Source organism: Salmo salar, chromosome ssa06, assembly GCF_905237065.1.
Source record: "Salmo salar chromosome ssa06, Ssal_v3.1, whole genome shotgun sequence".
NCBI lineage: Eukaryota > Metazoa > Chordata > Actinopteri > Salmoniformes > Salmonidae > Salmo > Salmo salar.
The window spans coordinates 18284497-18306616 of NC_059447.1; the positions used below are offsets into that span (position 1 = coordinate 18284497).

The 22120-nt window shown below is 47.1% G+C and overlaps 1 protein-coding gene across 1 annotated transcript in view; it reads left to right on the plus strand.

The window, feature by feature from the left end:
* The window catches only part of coro7 (coronin 7), a 258173-nt gene that overhangs the window by 62584 nt on the left and 173469 nt on the right, over nucleotides 1-22120 (plus strand). The window contains exons 8-9 of the mRNA XM_045719873.1: nucleotides 18437-18523; nucleotides 18902-18984. Coding sequence (XP_045575829.1) covers nucleotides 18437-18523; nucleotides 18902-18984 — 170 coding nt within the window. The remainder of the gene's footprint in view (nucleotides 1-18436; nucleotides 18524-18901; nucleotides 18985-22120) is intronic.

A 22120-nucleotide genomic window follows, 5' to 3' on the forward strand; every position in this document is an offset into this window, starting at 1 on the left:
CAGCAGCCCTGCTCTCTGTGGGTGCTGTGGTGTCAGCAGCAGCCCTGCTCTCTGTAGGCCCTGTGGTGTCAGCAGCAGCCCTGCTCTCTGTAGGCCCTGTGGTGTCAGCAGCAGCCCTGCTCTCTGAAGGCCCTGTGGTGTCAGCAGCAGCCCTGCTCTCTGTAGGCCCTGTGGTGTCAGCAGCAGCCCTGCTCTCTGTAGGCCCTGTGGTGTCAGCAGCAGCCCTGCTCTCTGTAGGCCCTGTGGTGTCAGCAGCAGCCCTGCTCTCTGTAGGCCCTGTGGTGTCAGCAGCAGCCCTGTCCTCTGTAGGCCCTGTGGTGTCAGCAGCAGCCCTGTCCTCTGTAGGCCCTGTGGTGTCAGCAGCAGCCCTGTCCTCTGTAGGCCCTGTGGTGTCAGCAGCAGCCCTGTCCTCTGTAGACCCTGTGGTGTCAGCAGCAGCCCTGCTCTCTGTAGGCCCTGTGGTGTCAGCAGCAGCCCTGCTCTCTGTAGGCCCTGTGGTGTCAGCAGCAGCCCTGCTCTCTGAAGGCCCTGTGGTGTCAGCAGCAGCCCTGCTCTCTGTGGGTGCTGTGGTGTCAGCAGCAGCCCTGCTCTCTGAAGGCCCTGTGGTGTCAGCAGCAGCCCTGCTCTCTGAAGGCCCTGTGGTGTCAGCAGCAGCCCTGCTCTCTGTAGGCTGAGTGGCCGCCAGGCAAGGTCCCCTACCCGAAATCTGAAACACCGTTTTTGGGGGGACAGGAGGGAGACTGGGAAGAAACGGGGAGCTCCATAGCCTGATGGATAGCCCTGGGCCCCCCTGGCCTCCTGAGTGCCCCCCACACACAAACACACACATACCACTGCACAACCACTGCTGCTGCTGTCAGCGAGCGCTGCTGAATTATGACATCACCATGTGTCTGAGACTCTGTCAGGCAGGCGTGCCATCAGATCTAGTATGGACAACGGACACAGTGACATCATCACCGTCAGACCGTTAGATGTAGGGCTAGCGTGTGTGTGTGTGTGTGTGTGTGTGTGTGTGTGTGTGTGTGTGTGTGTGTGTGTGTGTGTGTGTGTGTGTGTGTGTATATGCACAGTGTTCTGTTTGATATTACTGCCGTTTATTTGCCTTCAATCCTGGAGCTGTCTGTTGAAAGCTGCTGTCGTGGTAAATCACATTGGCTCTGTCTCAAATTGCACACTTCTCTGCACTGCTTTTGACCCGATCCCAAGGGCCCATAGTGCTCTGGTCAAAAGTGGTGCACTACGTAGGGAATAGGGTGCCATTTGGGATGCAGATATTTTCTTCAGGTCTGACAGAGGGTAATCTCAGCACCCAGAATGGAAACTTGTGTGTACGTAACTCTGTCACAAGAGCCTAGACACAGGGTGACATCTGGCTGAGACTGCCCTCTGGCTGAGACTGCCCTCTGGCTGAGACTGCCCTCTGGCTGAGACTGCCCTCTGGCTGAGACTGCCCTCTGGCTGAGACTGCCCTCTGGCTGAGACTGCCCTCTGGTCTACTCTGTCATTTAGGTCAGGGCACATCTTTTTAGATTTGATGTAAGGCATATGTTGCCAAGGCTGTATCTTTAGGCCTGTTCTCTTTTTAGCAGTATGTCACTTTAACTGAGGAAAATGACAAAAGAGATCATGACAGTGCCGTGTGTGTGTGTGTGTGTGTGTGTGTGTGTCTGCGTGTGTGTGTGCGTGCGTGTGCGCGTGCTAGTGCATCTTGGCGACGCGTCATTGGGCATCTTCCCCAGCTCAGGCCTGGGAGTATCCTAACTACACTGAGCCAAAAACAAGGCATTTAGTTTACTAAGGCATTTAGTTGCTGTGGGACTTTGACATGGAGTGGCTGTCTGTCAGTTATTACTAAGTCATTTAGTTACTGTGGGACTTTGACATGGAGTGGCTGTCAGTCAGTTATTACTAAGTCATTTAGTTACTGTGGGACTTTGACATGGAGTGGCTGTCAGTCAGTTATTACTAAGTCATTTAAGTACTGTGGGACTTTGACATGGAGTGGCTGTCTGTCAGTTATTACTAAGTAATTTAGTTACTGTGGGACTTTGACATGGAGTGGCTGTCCGTCAGTTATTACTAAGTCATTTAGTTACTGTGGGACTTTGACATGGAGTGGCTGTCTGTCAGTTATTACTAAGTCATTTAGTTACTGTGGGACTTTGACATGGAGTGGCTGTCAGTTATTACTAAGTCATTTAGTTGCTGTGGGACTTTCACATGGAGTGGCTGTCTGTCAGTTATTACTAAGTCATTTAGTTACTGTGGGACTTTGACATGGAGTGGCTGTCTGTCAGTTATTACTAAGTCATTTAGTTACTGTGGGACTTTGACATGGAGTGGCTGTCTGTCAGTTATTACTAAGTCATTTAGTTACTGTGGGACTTTGACATGGAGTGGCTGTCAGTTATTACTAAGTCATTTATTTACTGTGGGACTTTGACATGGAGTGGCTGTCAGTCAGTTATTACTTAGTCATTTAGTTACTGTGGGACTTTGACATGGAGTGGCTGTCTGTCAGTTATTACTAAGTCATTTAGTTACTGTGGGACTTTGACATGGAGTGGCTGTCAGTCAGTTATTACTAAGTCATTTAGTTGCTGTGGGACTTTGACATGGAGTGACTGTCTGTCAGTTATTACTAAGTCATTTAGTTACTGTGGGACTTTGACATGGAGTGGCTGTCTGTCAGTTATTACTAAGTCATTTAGTTACTGTGGGACTTTGACATGGAGTGGCTGTCAGTTATTACTAAGTCATTTAGTTACTGTGGGACTTTGACATGGAGTGGCTGTCAGTTATTACTAAGTCATTTAGTTACTGTGGGACTTTGACATGGAGTGGCTGTCAGTCAGTTATTACTAAGTCATTTAGTTACTGTGGGACTTTGACATGGAGTGGCTGTCTGTCAGTTATTACTAAGTCATTTAGTTACTGTGGGACTTTGACATGGAGTGGCTGTCAGTTATTACTAAGTCATTTAGTTACTGTGGGACTTTGACATGGAGTGGCTGTCTGTCAGTTATTACTAAGTCATTTAGTTACTGTGGGACTTTGACATGGAGTGGCTGTCAGTCAGTTATTACTAAGTCATTTAGTTACTGTGGGACTTTGACATGGAGTGGCTGTCAGTCAGTTATTACTAAGTCATTTAGTTGCTGTGGGACTTTGACATGGAGTGGCTGTCAGTCAGTTATTACTAAGTCATTTAGTTGCTGTGGGACTTTGACATGGAGTGTCTGTCTGTCAGTTATTACTAAGTCATTTAGTTACTGTGGGACTTTGACATGGAGTGGCTGTCAGTCAGTTATTACTAAGTCATTTAGTTACTGTGGGACTTTGACATGGAGTGTCCGTCAGTTATTACTAAGTCATTTAGTTACTGTGGGACTTTGACATGGAGTGGCTGTCAGTCAGTTATTACTAAGTCATTTAAGTACTGTGGGACTTTGACATGGAGTGGCTGTCTGTCAGTTATTACTAAGTAATTTAGTTACTGTGGGACTTTGACATGGAGTGGCTGTCAGTCAGTTATTACTAAGTCATTTAAGTACTGTGGGACTTTGACATGGAGTGGCTGTCTGTCAGTTATTACTAAGTAATTTAGTTACTGTGGGACTTTGACATGGAGTGGCTGTCCGTCAGTTATTACTAAGTCATTTAGTTACTGTGGGACTTTGACATGGAGTGGCTGTCTGTCAGTTATTACTAAGTCATTTAGTTACTGTGGGACTTTGACATGGAGTGGCTGTCAGTTATTACTAAGTCATTTAGTTACTGTGGGACTTTGACATGGAGTGGCTGTCTGTCAGTTATTACTAAGTAATTTAGTTACTGTGGGACTTTGACATGGAGTGGCTGTCCGTCAGTTATTACTAAGTCATTTAGTTACTGTGGGACTTTGACATGGAGTGGCTGTCAGTTATTACTAAGTCATTTAGTTACTGTGGGACTTTGACATGGAGTGGCTGTCAGTCAGTTATTACTAAGTCATTTAGTTACTGTGGGACTTTGACATGGAGTTGCTGTCAGTCAGTTATTACTAAGTCATTTAGTTACTGTGGGACTTTGACATGTAGTGGCTGTCAGTTATTACTAAGTCATTTAGTTACTGTGGGACTTAGACATGGAGTGGCTGTCAGTCAGTTATTACTAAGTCATTTAGTTGCTGTGGGACTTTGACATGGAGTGGCTGTCAGTCAGTTATTACTAAGTCATTTAGTTGCTGTGGGACTTTGACATGGAGTGGCTGTCAGTTATTACTAAGTCATTTAGTTACTGTGGGACTTTGACATGGAGTGGCTGTCAGTTATTACAAAGTCATTTAGTTACTGTGGGACTTTGACATGGAGTGGCTGTCAGTCAGTTATTACTAAGTCATTTAGTTACTGTGGGACTTTGACATGGAGTGGCTGTCAGTTATTACTAAGTCATTTAGTTACTGTGGGACTTTGACATGTCAGTTATTACAACAACAGATAGAGCTGATAAATAATACGTTACACATAATGAGACAGGTCTGTTGATGGTTCTCCTGTATTAAAACAACTTGTATTATCCACTGGTACACAATGGCTGCCAGTAAGAATGACGGCCAACACTGCTGCTTTCAGACAACACTGCCCTAACGTTATGGCAACATTCAACACCAACCAAGAGAAGGTTCTGTACAATAGTCAGAGCACAAGTCTCTCTGAGTTTGGCCAGAGTCCCAACGGGATGTTTTATTGAACCTGTCACCCACAGAGGAGAAGAGATGGCTATAGAACACAGAGGAGAAGAGATGGTTATAGAACACAGAGGAGAAGAGATGGTTATAGAACACAGAGGAGAAGAGATGGCTATAGAACACAGAGGAGAAGAGATGGCCATAGAACACAGAGGAGAAGAGATGGCCATAGAACACAGAGGAGAAGAGATGGCCATAGAACACAGAGGAGAAGAGATGGCCATAGAACACAGAGGAGAAGAGATGGCCGTAGAACACAGAGGAGAAGAGATGGCCGTAGAACACAGAGGAGAAGAGATGGCCGTAGAACACAGAGGAGAAGAGATGGCCGTAGAACACAGAGGAGAAGAGATGGCCGTAGAACACAGAGGAGAAGAGATGGCCGTAGAACACAGAGGAGAAGAGATGGCCGTAGAACACAGAGGAGAAGAGATGGTTATAGAACACAGAGGATTCTCTTCCTCCTTTGTTTATTCCATGCTTGGCTCTCTCTCTCTCTCTCTCTCTCTCTCTCTCTCTCTCTCTCTCTCTCTCTCTCTCTCTCTCCTTCTCTCTCTCCTTCCCTCTAATTTTTTAATCCATTGCTATGAGCTCTCCATTCGTCATGAACCCCTCCCTCTACAGACATTCCTATCTGTCATAAAATTCACCCAGAAGAAGCATGAGACACACACTGTACCCACCAGCCCCTCCACACACACTGTACCCACCAGCCCCTCCACACACACTGTACCCACCAGCCCCTCCACACACACTGTACCCACCAGCCCCTCCACACACACTGTACCCACCAGCCCCTCCACACACACTGTACCCACCAGCCCCTCCACACACACTGTACCCACCAGCCCCTCCACACACACTGTACCCACCAGCCCCTCCACACACACTGTACCCACCAGCCCCTCCACACACACTGCACCCACCAGCCCCTCCACAGACACTGTACCCACCAGCCTCTCCGCACACTGTACCCACCAGCCCCTCCGCACACTGTACCCACCAGCCTCTCCGCACACTGTACCCACCAGCCTCTCCGCACACACTGTACCCACCAGCCTCTCCGCACACTGTACCCACCAGCTTTTCCGCACACTGTACCCACCAGCCTCTCCGCACACACTGTACCCACCAGCCTCTCCCGCACACACTGTACCCACCAGCCCCTCCGCACACACTGTACCCACCAGCCCCTCCGCACACACTGTACCCACCAGCCCCTCCGCACACACTGTACCCACCAGCCCCTCCGCACACACTGTACCCAACAGCCCCTCCGCACACACTGTACCCACCAGCCCCTCCGCACACACTGTACCCACCAGCCCCTCCGCACACACTGTACCCACCAGCCTCTCCGCACACTGTACCCACCAGCCCCTCCATTGTGGCTGTCCACTTTGCTCTAGAAATATCTGGCCTGGTATGTGTTTAATAGTCCTCCAGTGAATGGAGTTATTTGGACCCCTACCAAGACCCCAACACTTCTGCTGAGTTCCCCATATACCTCACAGATGGTGTTGGATACAAGACCCCAACACTTCTGCTGAGTTCCCCATATACCTCACTAATGGTGTTGGATACAAGACCCCAACACTTCTGCTGAGTTCCCCATATACCTCACAGATGGTGTTGGATACAAGACCCCAACACTTCTGCTGAGTTCCCCATATACCTCACAGATGGTGTTGGATACAAGACCCCAACGCTTCTGCTGAGTTCTCCATATACCTCACAGATGGTGTTGGACACAAGATCCCAACACTTCTGCTGAGTTCTCCATGTACCTCACAGATGGTGTTGGATACAAGACCCCAACACTTCTGCTGAGTTCTCCATGTACCTCACAGATGGTGTTGGATACAAGACTCCAACACTTCTGCTGAGTTCCCCATATACCTCACAGATGGTGTTGGATACAAGACTCCAACACTTCTGCTGAGTTCCCCATATACCTCACAGATGGTGTTGGATACAAGACTCCAACACTTCTGCTGAGTTCTCCATATACCTCACAGATGGTGTTGGATACAAGACCCCAACACTTCTGCTGAGTTCTCCATATACCTCACAGATGGTGTTGGATACAAGACCCCAACACTTCTGCTGAGTTCTCCATATACCTCACAGATGGTGTTGGATACAAGACCCCAACACTTCTGCTGAGTTCTCCATATACCTCACAGATGGTGTTGGATACAAGACCCCAACACTTCTGCTGAGTTCTCCATGTACCTCACAGATGGTGTTGGATACAAGACTCCAACACTTCTGCTGAGTTCTCCATGTACCTCACAGATGGTGTTGGATACAAGACTCCAACACTTCTGCTGAGTTCCCCATATACCTCACAGATGGTGTTGGATACAAGACTCCAACACTTCTGCTGAGTTCTCCATGTACCTCACAGATGGTGTTGGATACAAGACTCCAACACTTCTGCTGAGTTCCCCATATACCTCACAGATGGTGTTGGATACAAGACTCCAACACTTCTGCTGAGTTCCCCATATACCTCACAGATGGTGTTGGATACAAGACCCCAACACTTCTGCTGAGTTCTCCATATACCTCACAGATGGTGTTGGAGACAAGACTCCAACACTTCTGCTGAGTTCTCCATGTACCTCACAGATTTACATTTTTACATTTACGTCATTTAGCAGATGCTCTTATCCAGAGCGACTTACAAATTGGTGCATTCACTTTATGATATCCAGTGGAACAACCACTTTACAATAGTACATCTATATATTTTTTTTGGGGGGGGATAGGATTACTTAATCCTATCCCATGTATTCCTTAAAGAGGTGGAGTTTCAGGTGTCTCCGGAAGGTGGTGATTGACTCCGCTGTCCTGGCGTCGTGAGGGAGCTTGTTCCACCATTGGGGTGCCAGAGCAGCGAACAGTTTTGACTGGGCTGAGCGGGAACTGTGCTTCCGCAGAGGTAGGGAGAGGTAGGGAGGCGAGCAGGCCAGAGGTGGATGAACGCAGTGCCCTTGTTTGGGTGTAGGGACTGATCAGAGCCTGAAGGTACGGAGGTGCCGTTCCCCTCACAGTTCCGTAGGCAAGCACCATGGTCTTGTAGCAGATGCGAGCTTCAACTGAAAGCCAGTGGAGTGTGTGGAGGAGCGGGGTGATGTGAGAGAACTTGGGAAGGTTGAACACCAGACGGGCTGCGGCGTTCTGGATGAGTTGTAGGGGTTTAATGGCACAGGCTGGGAGCCCCGCCAACAGCGAGTTGCAGTAATCCAGACGAGAGATGACAAGTGCCTGGATTAGGACCTGCGCCGCTTCCTGTGTGAGGCAGGGTCGTACTCTGCGAATCTTGTAGAGCATGAACCTACAGGATCGGGTCACTGCCTTGATGTTAGCGGAGAACGACAGGGTGTTGTCCAGGGTCACGCCAAGGCTCTTAGCACTCTGGGAGGAGGACACAATGGAGTTGTCAACCGTGATGACGAGATCATGGAACGGGCAGTCCTTCCCACGGGAGGAAGAGCAGCTCCGTCTTGCCGAGGTTCAGCTTGAGGTGGTGATCCGTCATCCACACTGATATGTCTGCCAGACATGCAGAGATGCGATTCGCCACCTGGTTATCAGAAGGGGGAAAGGAGAAGATGAATTGTGTGTCGTCTGCGTAGCAATGATAGGAGAGACCATGTGAGGATATGACAGAGCCAAGTGACTTGGTGTATAGCGAGAATAGGAGAGGGCCTAGAACTGAGCCCTGGGGGACACCAGTGGTGAGAGCACGTGGTGCGGAGACGGATTCTCGCCACGCCACCTGGTAGGAGCGACCTGTCAGGTAGGACGCAATCCAAAAATGAGCCGTGCTGGAGATGCCCAACTCGGGGAGGGTGTAGAGGAGGATCTGATGGCTCACAGTATCAAAGGCAGCAGATAGGTCTAGAAGGATGAGAGCAGAGGAGAGAGAGTTAGCTTTAGCAGTGCGGAGAGCCTCCGTGACACAGAGAAGAGCAGTCTCAGTTGAATGACCAGTCTTGAAACCTGACTGATTTGGATCAAGAAGGTCATTCTGAGAGAGATAGCAAGAGAGCTGGCCAAGGACGGCACGCTCAAGAGTTTTGGAGAGAAAAGAAAGAAGGGATACTGGTCTGTAGTTGTTGACATCGGAGGGATCGAGTGTAGGTTTTTTGAGAAGGGGTGCAACTCTTGCTCTCTTGAAGACGGAAGGGACGTAGCCAGCGGTCAAGGATGAGTTGATGATCGAGGTGAGGTAAGGGAGAAGGTCTCCGGAAATGGTCTGGAGAAGAGAGGAGGGGATAGGGTCAAGCGGGCAGGTTGTTGGGCGGCCGGCCGTCACAAGACGCGAGATTTCATCTGGAGAGAGAGGGGAGAAAGAGGTCAAAGCACAGGGTAGGGCAGTGTGAGCAGGACCAGCGGTGTCGTTTGACTTAACAAACGAGGATCGGATGTCGTCGACCTTCTTTTCAAAATGGTTGACAAAGTCATCCGTAGAGAGGGAGGAGGGGGGAGAAGGAGGAGGATTCAGGAGTGAGGAGAAGGTGGCAAAGAACATGGCTTCCTAGGGTTAGAGGCAGATGCTTGGAATTTAGAGTGGTAGAAAGTGGCTTTAGCAGCAGAAACAGAGGAAGAAAATGTAGAGAGGGAGTGAAAAGATGCCAGGTCCGCAGGGAGGCGAGTTTTCCTCCATTTCCGCTCGACTGCCCGGAGCCCTGTTCTGTGAGCTCGCAATGAGTCGTCAAGCCGCGGAGCAGGAGGGGAGGACCGAGCCGGCCGGGAGGATAGGGGACATTGAGAGTCAAAGGATGCAGAAAGGGAGGAGAGGAGGGTTGAGGATGCAGAATCAGGAGATTGGTTGGAGAAGGATTGAGCAGAGGGAAGAGATGATAGGATGGAAGAGGAGAGAGTAAGGAGATAGAGAGTAGCAGGAGAGAGAGAGCGAAGGTTGCGACGGCGCAATACCATCTGAGTAGGGGCAGAGTGAGTAGTGTTGGAGGAGAGCGAGAGGGAAAAGGATACAAGGTAGTGGATACAAGACTCCAACACTTCTGCTGAGTTCTCCATATACCTCACAGATGGTGTTGGACACAAGACCCCAACACTTCTGCTGAGTTCTCCATGTACCTCACAGATGGTGTTGGATACAAGACTCCAACACTTCTGCTGAGTTCTCCATATACCTCACAGATGGTGTTGGATACAAGACTCCAACACTTCTGCTGAGTTCTCCATATACCTCACAGATGGTGTTGGATACAAGACCCCAACACTTCTGCTGAGTTCTCCATATACCTCACAGATGGTGTTGGATACAAGACTCCAACACTTCTGCTGAGTTCTCCATATACCTCACAGATGGTGTTGGATACAAGATCCCAACACTTCTGCTGAGTTCTCCATGTACCTCACAGATGGTGTTGGATACAAGATCCCAACACTTCTGCTGAGTTCTCCATGTACCTCACAGATGGTGTTGGATACAAGACTCCAACACTTCTGCTGAGTTCTCCATATATCTCACAGATGGTGTTGGATACAAGACCCCAACACTTCTGCTGAGTTCCCCATATACCTCACAGATGGTGTTGGATACAAGACTCCAACACTTCTGCTGAGTTCTCCATGTACCTCACAGATGGTGTTGGATACAAGACTCCAACACTTCTGCTGAGTTCTCCATATACCTCACAGATGGTGTTGAATACGAGGCCTGGTATGCTGCTCCGAGAGACAGTACATCTGAGGATTTCCTTTAAAGACCTCTCTATTGAAGTGTGTGTGTGTGTGTGTGTGTGTGTGTGTGTGTGGGGGGCAAATTCTACACGCTTCACAGTCAGGTGTAATACATCTAACTTTAACCTTGGGTGTGGCCCAAACACACAATCAAACCTGTAACCTTGATGATGATATATGCACTTCATGCTACATTGATTTGGACAGGACCATGGTAGGAGCAGAAGCAGCTACGCCCACACACACACAGCCTTGGCCTGGTGTATTGAACTGGCTCAAGCCCTTTGTTTTGGTTGGGCCGTGTATAGTGTGGTGAGCGGTGTGATGGCCCAGGAGAGAGGACCGACTGGGATTCCTTTCCATTGAAATCAATAGAGAACACATTACCAAAGTGTAACTAACGTCCACCTCCCTGTACCGACCCATCCCCCACAAGGCCTTGAGCTTCTACACTCCGTCAATACTCACATTTCTTTACAGGCTGAATTACTGTGCAACCAGATATATACATTGCTGAAGGATTGTGTGTGTGTGTGCACATTAGTGTGTTTTGATTTTGTGTGTGTGTGTGTGTGTGTGTGTGTGTGTGTGTGTGTGTGTGTGTGTGTGTGTGTGTGTGTGTGTGTGTGTGTGTGTGTGTGTGTGTGTGTGTGTGTGTGTGTACTTCTGTCTTTGAGTGTGTGTATCATTTGTCCTCCGTATGTAACCAGTGGAGAAGAGTCATGGAGAGAAGAACGCAATGAAGCGTTTAAATGATGAAGTAAAGATGAACCAGACCATGTTTCTATCCCCCTCAGCACTTGATCCCCAAACCACAAGGCTGGGAGTGTGGTGAGGGAGACGTCAGAGAGGAGGGGAGGAGAGGGGGGAGGGGGGGAGGGGACGTGGGCTTTTAATTAGACCTGATAGGGCCCAGATGTGGGATGGGTCCCACCCTGCACATGTGGAGAGCTCTTTGACCAGAGGTTTATGTCTCATTTTCACCCCCGTTTTCTTCAACCTGTTGGTTCAGTCTCATATGTGATGGATGACCTTGGGGACTGCCTCACTTTCTAAAACGGGGATCTTCCCACAGTGAGCCCTGACACTCAAACTTTAATCTAGAAGCTCTGCACTACGCGGCAGCTCAGATTTTACCCCAGATTGGTTTTTTCTTTCCTCCACTTGCACCCCCTGTTTTCTTCAACCTGTTGGTTCAGTCCCATACATGACAAACTGTTCTTGAGTGAGGGCTTCCCACAGTTCAGAGTGAGAGGCCTTGTCACTCTTAACTTCTCTAGGGCCAGTGAGACGATTTCGTCCCACCTACGTAACAGCCAGTGTAATCCCGTGGCACGTTATTCAAATACCTTAGAAATGCTATTACTTCAATTTCTCAAACATATGACTATTTTACACCATTTTAAAGACAAGACTCTCGTTAATCTAACCACACTGTCCGATTTCAAAAAGGCTTTACAACTAAAGTAAAACATTAGATTATGTCAGCAGAGTACCCAGCCAGAAATAATCAGACACCCATTTTTCAAGCTAGCATATAATGTCACATAAACCCAAACCACAGCTAAATGCAGCACTAACCTTTGATGATCTTCATCAGATGACAATCTTATGACATTATGTTATAAAATACATGCATGTTTTGTTCAATCAAGTTCATATTTATATAAAAAACCAGCTTTTTACATTAGCATGTGACGTTCAGAACTAGCATGCTTCCGGTGAATTTACTAAATTACTCACGATAAACGTTCACAAAAAACATAACAATTATTTTAAGAATTATAGATACAGAACTCCTCTATGCACTCGCTATGTCCGATTTTAAAATAGCTTTTCGGTGAAAGCACATTTTGCAATATTCTAAGTAGATAGCCCGGCATCACAGGGCTAGCTATTTAGACACCCACCAAGTTTAGCCCTCACCAAAGTCAGATTTACTATAAGAAAAATGTTATTACCTTTGCTGTTCTTCGTCAGAATGCACTCCCAGGACTTCTACTTCAATAACAAATGTTGGTTTGGTTCAAAATGTACATTTACATTTTAGTCATTTAGCAGACGCTCTTATCCAGAGCGACTTACAGTAGTGAATGCATACATTTCATACAACTCATACATTTTTTTTAATTTTTTTTTTCTGTGCTGGCCCCCCGTGGGAATCGAACCCACAACCCTGGTGTTGCAAACACCATGCTCTACCAACTGAGCTACAGGGAAGGCTAATCCATAGTTATGTTCAAATATCCTCTGTTTTGTTCGTGCGTTCAAGACACTATCCGAAGTGTAAAGAAGGGCGACGCGCACGACGCGTTTCGTGACAAAAAAATTCTAAATATTCCATTACCGTACTTCGAAGCATGTCAACCGCTGTTTAAAATCAATTTTTATGCCATTTTTCTCGTAAAAAAAGCGATAATATTCTGACCGGGAATCTGTGTTTTAGTACAAAGAGAGAGAAAATAAAAACATGGCGTCGCCTCGTGCATGCGCCTCAGTCTCATAGTACTCTGACCGACCACTATCCAAACGCGCTAATGTTTTTCAGCCAGGGGCTGCCTCGACATCATTCAGCTTTTTCCCAGGTTCTGAGAGCCTATGGGAGCCGTAGGAAGTGTCACGTTACAGCAAAGATCCTAAGTTTTCAATAAAAAGAGTCAAGAAGCTCAAGGAATGGTCAGAGAGGGCACTTCCTGTACAGAATCTTCTCAGGTTTTTGCCTGCCATATGAGTTCTGTTATACTCACAGACACCATTCAAACAGTTTTAGAAACTTTAGGGTGTTTCCTATCCAAAGCCAATAATTATATGCATATTCTAGTTTCTGGGCAGTAGTAATGACCAGATTAAATCGGGTACGTTTTTTATCCGGCCGTGTAAATACTGCCCCCTAGCCCTAACAGGTTAACTACACAGCAGCTTGGGTATTCCACGTGGTTGTTTTTCCTCTGCCTTGCAACGAGGCGATTAGTGTCGCTGTGCGAGCGCCCGGGCGATGACTGCCCTCTTTAGAGATGTCACACACACAGCACACACACGTGTTAACCCTCTCCTTGTTGTTGCACAGTTGTGGTGTCACGCTCCTCCAAGGGTTGGCACGGCGACAGACGGGTGGTAAAAAACGACAACAGTAATTTGGGGGGGACAAGCCCAGCTTGCTCTGTGGAAACTTCCACTGAGCCTGTTAACTCAAAGCCCAGAGGAGGCTCTCAGCGTAACTGGAGTACTGCACACACACACACACACACACACACACACACACACACACACACACACACACACACACACACACACACACACACACACACACACACACACACACACGCAGACATAGGAAGACACACACATGTATGAGCAGCACAGACAGACAGACAGACAGACAGACAGACAGACAGACAGACAGACAGACAGACAGACAGACAAGTGAGTACACATGCACAGGGGGCTTGTCTGTGTTTTTCAGACTTAAAGATCTGTATCGTTAGGCCAACCTAACCTCTGTTGTTAGTCACCCTTCCATTTCCCTGACCCCATATCAGTGGGAGAAAAAAGTATTTGATCCCCTGCTGATTTTGTATGTTTGCCCACTTACAAAGAAATTATCAGTCTATAATTTTAATGGTAGGTTTATTTGAACAGTGAGACAGAATAACAACAAATAATCCAGAAAAACGCATGTCAAAAATGTTATAAAATGGTTTGCATTTTAATGAGGGAAATAAGTATTTGACCCCTCTGCAAAACATGACTTAGTACTTGGTGGCAAAACCCTTGTTGGCAATCACAGAGGTCAGACGTTTCTTGTAGTTGGCCACCAGGTTTGCACACATCTCAGGAGGGATTTTGTCCCACTCCTCTTTGCAGATCTTCTCCAAGTCATTAAGGTTTCGAGGCTGATGTTTGGCAACTCGAACCTTCAGCTCCCTCCACAGATTTTCTATGAGATTAAGGTCTGGAGACTGGCTAGGCAACTCCAGGACCTTAATGTGCTTCTTCTTGAGCCACTCCTTTGTTGCCTTGGCTGTGTGTTTTAGGTCATTGTCATGCTGGAATACCCATCCACGACCCATTTTCAATGCCCTGGCTGAGGGAAGGAGGTTCTCACCCAAGATTTGACGGTACATGGCCCCGTCCATCGTCCCTTTGATGCGGTGAAGTTGTTCTGTCCCCTTAGCAGAAATACACCCCCGAAGCATAATGTTTCCACCTACATGTTTGACGGTGGGGATGGTGTTCTTGGGGTCATAGGCAGCATTCCTCCTCCTACAAACACGGCGAGTTGATGCCAAAGAGCTCCATTTTGGTCTCATCTGACCACAACACTTTCACCAGTTGTCCTCTGAATCATTCAGATGTTCATTGGCAAACTTCAGACGGCATGTATATGTATTTTTGAGCAGGTGGACATTGCGGGCGCTGCAGGATTTCAGTCCTTCATGGCGTAGTGTGTTACCAATTGTTTTCTTGGTGACTATGGTCCCAGCTGCCTTGAGATCATTGACAAGATCCTCCCGTGTAGTTCTGGGCTGATTCCTCACCGTTCTCATGATCATTGCAACTCCACGAGGTGAGATCTTGCATGGAGCCCCAGGCCGAGGGATATTGACAGTTCTTTTGTGTTTCTTCCATTTGCGAATAATCACACCAAATGTTGTCACCTTCTCACCAAGCTGCTTGGCGATGGTCTTGTAGCCCATTCCAGCCTTGTGTAGGTCTACAATCTTGTCCCTGACATCCTTGGAGAGCTCTTTGGTCTTGGCCATGGTGGAGAGTTTGAAATCTGATTGATTGATTGCTTTTGTGGACAGGTGTCTTTTATACAGGTAACAAGCTGAGATTAGGATCATTCCCTTTAAGAGTGTGCTCCTAATCTCAGCTCGTTACCTGTATAAAAGACACCTGGGAGCCAGAAATCTTTCTGATTGAGAGGGGGTCAAATACTTATTTCCCTCATTAAAATGCAAATAAATGTATAACATTTTTGACATGAGTTTTTCTGGATTTTTGTTGTTGTTATTCTGTCTCTCACTGTTCAAATAAAGCTACCATTAAAATTATAGACTGATCATTTCTTTGTCAGTGGGCAAACGTACAAAATCAGCAGGGGATCAAATACTTTTTTCCCCCACTGTATCAGTGTCAGGGGAGCAGCAGCCCTGAGGAACATTCCAACAACGCTGTTTTGACATCGGTTTCCACTGAAGATCTTTAGACAAAAATATGTTGTGACACCTACTGTAACATTTAACTAACTTCAGTTGTTAGTCACTCTTCATCTTCCCTGTATCAGTGTCAAGAGAGCAGCAACCATGTCTAACATTCTCACAACATTGTTGTGACACCTAAGCTACCGTGCTGTTACGCAAAGCTAAGCTCAGTTGTTACACTCTTCCTCTACCCTGACCCTGTATCAGTTACAGGGCAGCTGCACCCCTGTCTAACGTTATCTTATGTTGCAGCAATGTTGTTTTAACCTTCTAACAATGTTGTTTTGACACCAATTTCTATGGTAGCAGTGTTTCAGTAACATAGAGTCTCTGTCATAGCAGTAATAGAACCTGGTGTTAGGGGCAGAAGTCACCTAGTCGGCTTCAACAACAATAACAAGCCTTTCATTCATTATTTCATTTGGACAAGTCCTGGTTTGTCCTCTGTGGATCTCTCACAAGCAGCACTAGAGAACAGTCTCTTGTTTCCTCTCCACCTTGGATGAGTCAATCTGTCAATCACTCTGTTGTCACGGTCCACTCATCTCTCATTGTTTGTCATGATCTTATTGTTGATCTCACACACCATCCTTCCCTGTCAACAACACGTTCATGAGCAAGACGCATAGTAGTAGTATGGTCTTTATCTACTACTGTAACTGTGACGTCTTCACCTCTACTACTGTAACTGTGACGTCTTCACCTCTACTACTGTAACTGTGACGTCTTCACCTCTACTACTGTAACTGTAACGTCTTCACCTCTACTACTGTAACTGTGATGTCTTCACCTCTACTACTGTAACTGTGATGTCTTCACCTCTACTACTGTAACTGTGACGTCTTCACCTCTACTACTGTAACTGTGACGTCTTCACCTCTACTACTGTAACTGTGACGTCTTCACCTCTACTACTGTAACTGTGATGTCTTCACCTCTACTACTGTAACTGTGACGTCTTCACCTCTACTACTGTAACTGTGATGTCTTCACCTCTACTACTGTAACTGTGATGTCTTCACCTCTACTACTGTAACTGTGACGTCTTCACCTCTACTACTGTAACTGTGACGTCTTCACCTCTACTACTGTAACTGTGATGTCTTCACCTCTACTACTGTAACTGTGACGTCTTCACCTCTACTACTGTAACGTCTTCACCTCTACTACTGTAACTGTGATGTCTTCACCTCTACTACTGTAACTGTGACGTCTTCACCTCTACTACTGTAACTGTGACGTCTTCACCTCTACTACTGTAACGTCTTCACCTCTACTACTGTAACTGTGATGTCTTCACCTCTACTACTGTAACTGTGATGTCTTCACCTCTACTACTGTAACTGTGATGTCTTCACCTCTACTACTGTAACTGTGACGTCTTCACCTCTACTACTGTAACTGTAACGTCTTCACCTCTACTACTGTAACTGTGATGTCTTCACCTCTACTACTGTAACTGTACGTCTTCACCTCTACTACTGTAACTGTGATGTCTTCACCTCTACTACTGTAACTGTGATGTCTTCACCTCTACTACTGTAACTGTGACGTCTTCACCTCTACTACTGTAACGTCTTCACCTCTACTACTGTAACTGTGACGTCTTCACCTCTACTACTGTAACTGTGACGTCTTCACCTCTACTACTGTAACTGTGATGTCTTCACCTCTACTACTGTAACTGTGACGTCTTCACCTCTACTACTGTAACTGTAACGTCTTCACCTCTACTACTGTAACTGTGACGTCTTCACCTCTACTACTGTAACTGTGATGTCTTCACCTCTACTACTGTAACTGTGACGTCTTCACCTCTACTACTGTAACTGTGATGTCTTCACCTCTACTACTGTAACTGTGATGTCTTCACCTCTACTACTGTAACGTCTTCACCTCTACTACTGTAACTTATGTCTTCACCTCTACTACTGTAACTGTATGTCTTCACCTCTACTACTGTAACGTCTTCACCTCTACTACTGTAACTTATGTCTTCACCTCTACTACTGTAACTGTGATGTCTTCACCTCTACTACTGTAACTGTGACGTCTTCACCTCTACTACTGTAACTGTGACGTCTTCACCTCTACTACTGTAACTGTGACGTCTTCACCTCTACTACTGTAACTGTGACGTCTTCACCTCTACTACTGTAACTGTGACGTCTTCACCTCTACTACTGTAACTGTGACGTCTTCACCTCTACTACTGTAACTGTGACGTCTTCACCTCTACTACTGTAACTGTGACGTCTTCACCTCTACTACTGTAACTGTGATGTCTTCACCTCTACTACTGTAACTGTGACGTCTTCACCTCTACTACTGTAACTGTGACGTCTTCACCTCTACTACTGTAACTGTGACGTCTTCACCTCTACTACTGTAACTGTGATGTCTTCACCTCTACTACTGTAACTGTGACGTCTTCACCTCTACTACTGTAACTGTGACGTCTTCACCTCTACTACTGTAACTGTGACGTCTTCACCTCTACTACTGTAACTGTGACGTCTTCACCTCTACTACTGTAACTGTGATGTCTTCACCTCTACTACTGTAACTGTGACGTCTTCACCTCTACTACTGTAACTGTGACGTCTTCACCTCTACTACTGTAACTGTGATGTCTTCACCTCTACTACTGTAAAACATCATGACTCTTAGCCATAACAAGTTGCTCAATGTGTCTCTCCCTCATAGCCTCTCTGTCTGTGACCTTAACCTAACCCAGGTATTCAATCAAACTCTGTCCTCCTGTGTGTCTCTACAGAGTGCCCAGGGACTTCAGAGTAACAAGGACTCTCGAATCCTTTGGGTCAAGGACTCTGACCACATACTGACCACTGGCTTCGATCAGGTGACGACATTACTAAACACACATTTTTAAGTGTGTGTGTGATTTTGTTTGTGTGTGACGTGATTGTATGTTCAGATGCATGGCTGTGTGTGTGTGTGTGTGTGTGTGTGTGTGTGTGTGTGTGTGTGTGTGTGTGTGTGTGGTTAAAGTGTACATTAAACTCCACATGATTATGTGAACAGATGCGGGGTCGTGTGTGTGTTATAAAGTGTATTTATTAAACTCCACATGATTATGTGGACAGATGCGGGGTCGTGTGTGTGTGTTATAAAGTGTATTTATTAAACTCCACATGATTATGTGGACAGATGCGGGGTCGTGTGTGTGTGTGTGTGTTATAAAGTGTATTTATTAAACTCCACATGATCATGTGGACAGATGCGGGGTCGGGAGGTGAGACTGTGGGACAGCAGGAAGTTGGGATCCTCTCTGGGCTCTGCCAACCTGGGCACCTCCAATGGGTGAGTACATGTTGACCATGCTGTTAGTCTGTCTGTATGTGTTAGGAGTGTGTGTGGGCCTTGCCATAGGCCTACTCTCGTGTGTGTGTGTGTGTGTGTGTGTGTGTGTGTGTGTGTGTGTGTGTGTGTGTGTGTGTGTGTGTGTTGGAGTGTCCAGGAGCCGGCCCCCCACCCAGTTTGCCACAGATGAGAGCTGGATATCTATGATATGTAGTGTGTCTTCATGTTCAGTGTACATTTACTCTGCAGCCTGTTGTGGTATGAGTACAAACTGCACATAAGCCTATGTTTTATGTGTGTGTGTCTTGTGTCTAGGCCTCTAGTCTGTGTCCCAAATGGCACCTTATATTCCCTATGTAGTACACTGCTGTTGAGCGCGGCCCATAGGGCTCTGGTCCAAAGTAGCACACTCTATAGGGAATAGCGTTCCATTTAGGACACAGCCTCAGAATGCTGAGGTTTCAGATCCCCCCAGACTTATGACAGTACCTCTCTACATTCCAAGCATTTCCTGGGTCCTGTCCCAAACAGAGGAGCCCCTCTTCCTTCCTCCGTCCTCTCAAAGACAAGTCTGTCTGTCTGGGCAGGGGACGGGGTTAGGGGTTATAGGTCATAGTAGCAGTGTGTGCTCACGCACGCATGCTCACATGTCTGCAAGAAAGCAGGCACACACACACACTACTATGCTACGTTACTCGCTGGAGGAAGCCTGAATAGGAATGGACTGTTCCCCATGGTGCGATAAACACACACACTCACATTGGCCACCAGCCTCTCTCAATCTCTCCTCTGACCTCTCCCAATCCTCCGCTCCCTGCGTTTATTTTTCCAAACGCTGCTGCTGAGGAGCGGAGGAGAGGGAGCGTGGCCGGGCTCCAGAGGGAACGAGGGAGACATGGTGCTGGAGTCCCTCTGTGGGAGTGTACCATGCGTCTCTTTGTTACTGTAAACAGGTTCACAGGAGCCAACGACCAGCCCTGGCCAGGTCAACCGTTTGCTTCTGCATTACAGTGAGCGAGTGAGGGAGGTGAGTGAGGGAGGTGAGTGAGGGAGGTGAGTGAGGGAGGTGAGTGAGGGAGTGAGGGCTGGCTGGCTGGCTGGCTGGCGGTCAGAGAGAGAGAGAGACGTGGGATGATGTGTTTGCTGCTTAGTTGCTCTGTTGTGCCACTTCTATGGTAGCAGGGGTATTGGTTCTGATCAGTGGTTCTGGTCCTTGGTTCTGATCATCAGTGGTTCTGGTCCTTGGTTCTGGTCCTTGGTTCTGATCATCAGTGGTTCTGATCAGTGGTTCTGGTCCTTGGTTCTGGTCCTTGGTTCTGATCATCAGTGGTTCTGGTCCTTGGTTCTGATCAGTGGTTCTGGTCCTTGCTTCAGTTCTTCAGGACAGGAGTTTGGCTGGTGCCCCAGGCCCAACCTGTCACACAGTAACTACTGTGGAGGTGGATGAGGGGTGTGTGTTTGTATAGGCATGGGGTAAGTTTGAGATGTGGGATCTGTGAAGAACTTTTACAGGGACAGTTATAGCTAAGTGTGACATTGTTACAGTTCTTTTACTGGTCCAGGACTAGCACACAGCCCAGAGAGACATTCTCCTCAGAATGCCACTGATCGAAATCTTCCTGCTTTGGGAATCTGTGTTTGTGTGAGAGTCGTTTGGGAGTTTACACAGCAAGAGGCCTGTACATCCATCTATCCGGCCCCTCTCTTTCCGTCTCTTTCCCTCCCTCCTTTCCTCTCTCCGTTCCTCCCTCCATCCATTCTTCCATCCACCTCCCTCCCTCCTCCTGCCATTCCCACTTAACAACCCATCTCCATTTCCTGTCAGTTTGACTGTAGAAGATATCAGGCTGCCTGTAAGCCTCTGGATGTCTCTGGAATCTCCTTGTGGTGTCTGATGCTCTCCTCAGGTATTTACTGTAGAAATCAATCAGCTCTCCAAATCAATAGTGAACACTCAGGTTTCATAAAGTGGTATGCAAAATGTGTTTTGGTAAGTCAAATGTCCTTTTTTCCCCCCAAGATGTTTTGAGGGCTCTGAACACCACTATAGTGTTTTAAGTCGTAGTCTACAGTGACCACAAGTAGTGGACGCCAGCTCTTTTAGTATTTTCCCTGGGCTTCTACATTATCACTAATACTATTTCACAAGTTATTTTGGTATAAGCACATTTGTCTATATTGAGTTGGCAACAACCTGTTTGAAAAAGAGTTAGGAATGTGTTGTTTCCCACTAAAACACTGTTTCCAGAGGTATCACACACAATCATGATCTGGGAGCTTGTTATGAGGTTTATGTGTTTGTGTCCTAGTCTCTTCTTTAGGGCGAGGAATGTCTGTTTGCTCAGCCTCTGTTAACTGGCTATGTGGGTGTGATGGGCCTAGGAGACTAGGAGAGGAACAATCTGTGTGGAGAATCTGCCATTGCTGTGAGGACCTCTACTCCTTCCCATCTGGTTTTAGCTGCCACTGCTCTCCCTCTCTCTCTCTCTCTCCCTCTCTTTTCTCTCTCTCTCTCTCTCTCTCTCTCTCTCTCTCTCTCTCTCTCTCTCTCTCTCTCTCTCTCTCTCTCTCTCTCTCTCTCTCTCTCTCTCTCTCTCTCTCTCTCTCTCTCTCTCTCTCTCTCTCTCTCTCTCTCTCTCTCTCTCTCTCTCTCTCTCTCTCTCTCTCTCTCTCTCTCTCTCTCTCTCTCTCTCTCTCTCTCTCTCTCTCTCTCTCTCTCTCTCTCTCTCTCTCTCTCTCTCTCTCTCTCTCTCTCTCTCTCTCTCTCTCTCTCTTTCTCTCTCTCTCTCTCTCTCTCTCTCTCTCTTTTCTCCCTCTCTCTCTCTCTCTCTCTCTCTCTCTCTCTCTCTCTCTCTCTCTCTCTCTCTCTCTCTCTCTGACAGACAGCAGAAACACCATCTCTTTCTTTTTGTCCAAAGGAAAAACATGTTTAGCTGTTGATGTTACTTTTGATTGAACCTAATGTACTTAAGTCAGACATTTGGAATGGACATAATTGTAGCGTCCCTTGACCCTTGACTTTAGCTCAACTGAGCTGCCATCTTGGAACAGCCCCACTCTTATTGCTTCAACATGTCCATGTACAGCCTAGCAGCTAGCCCAATAGCTTCCCAGTGATTTGACTGATGGTGATGGT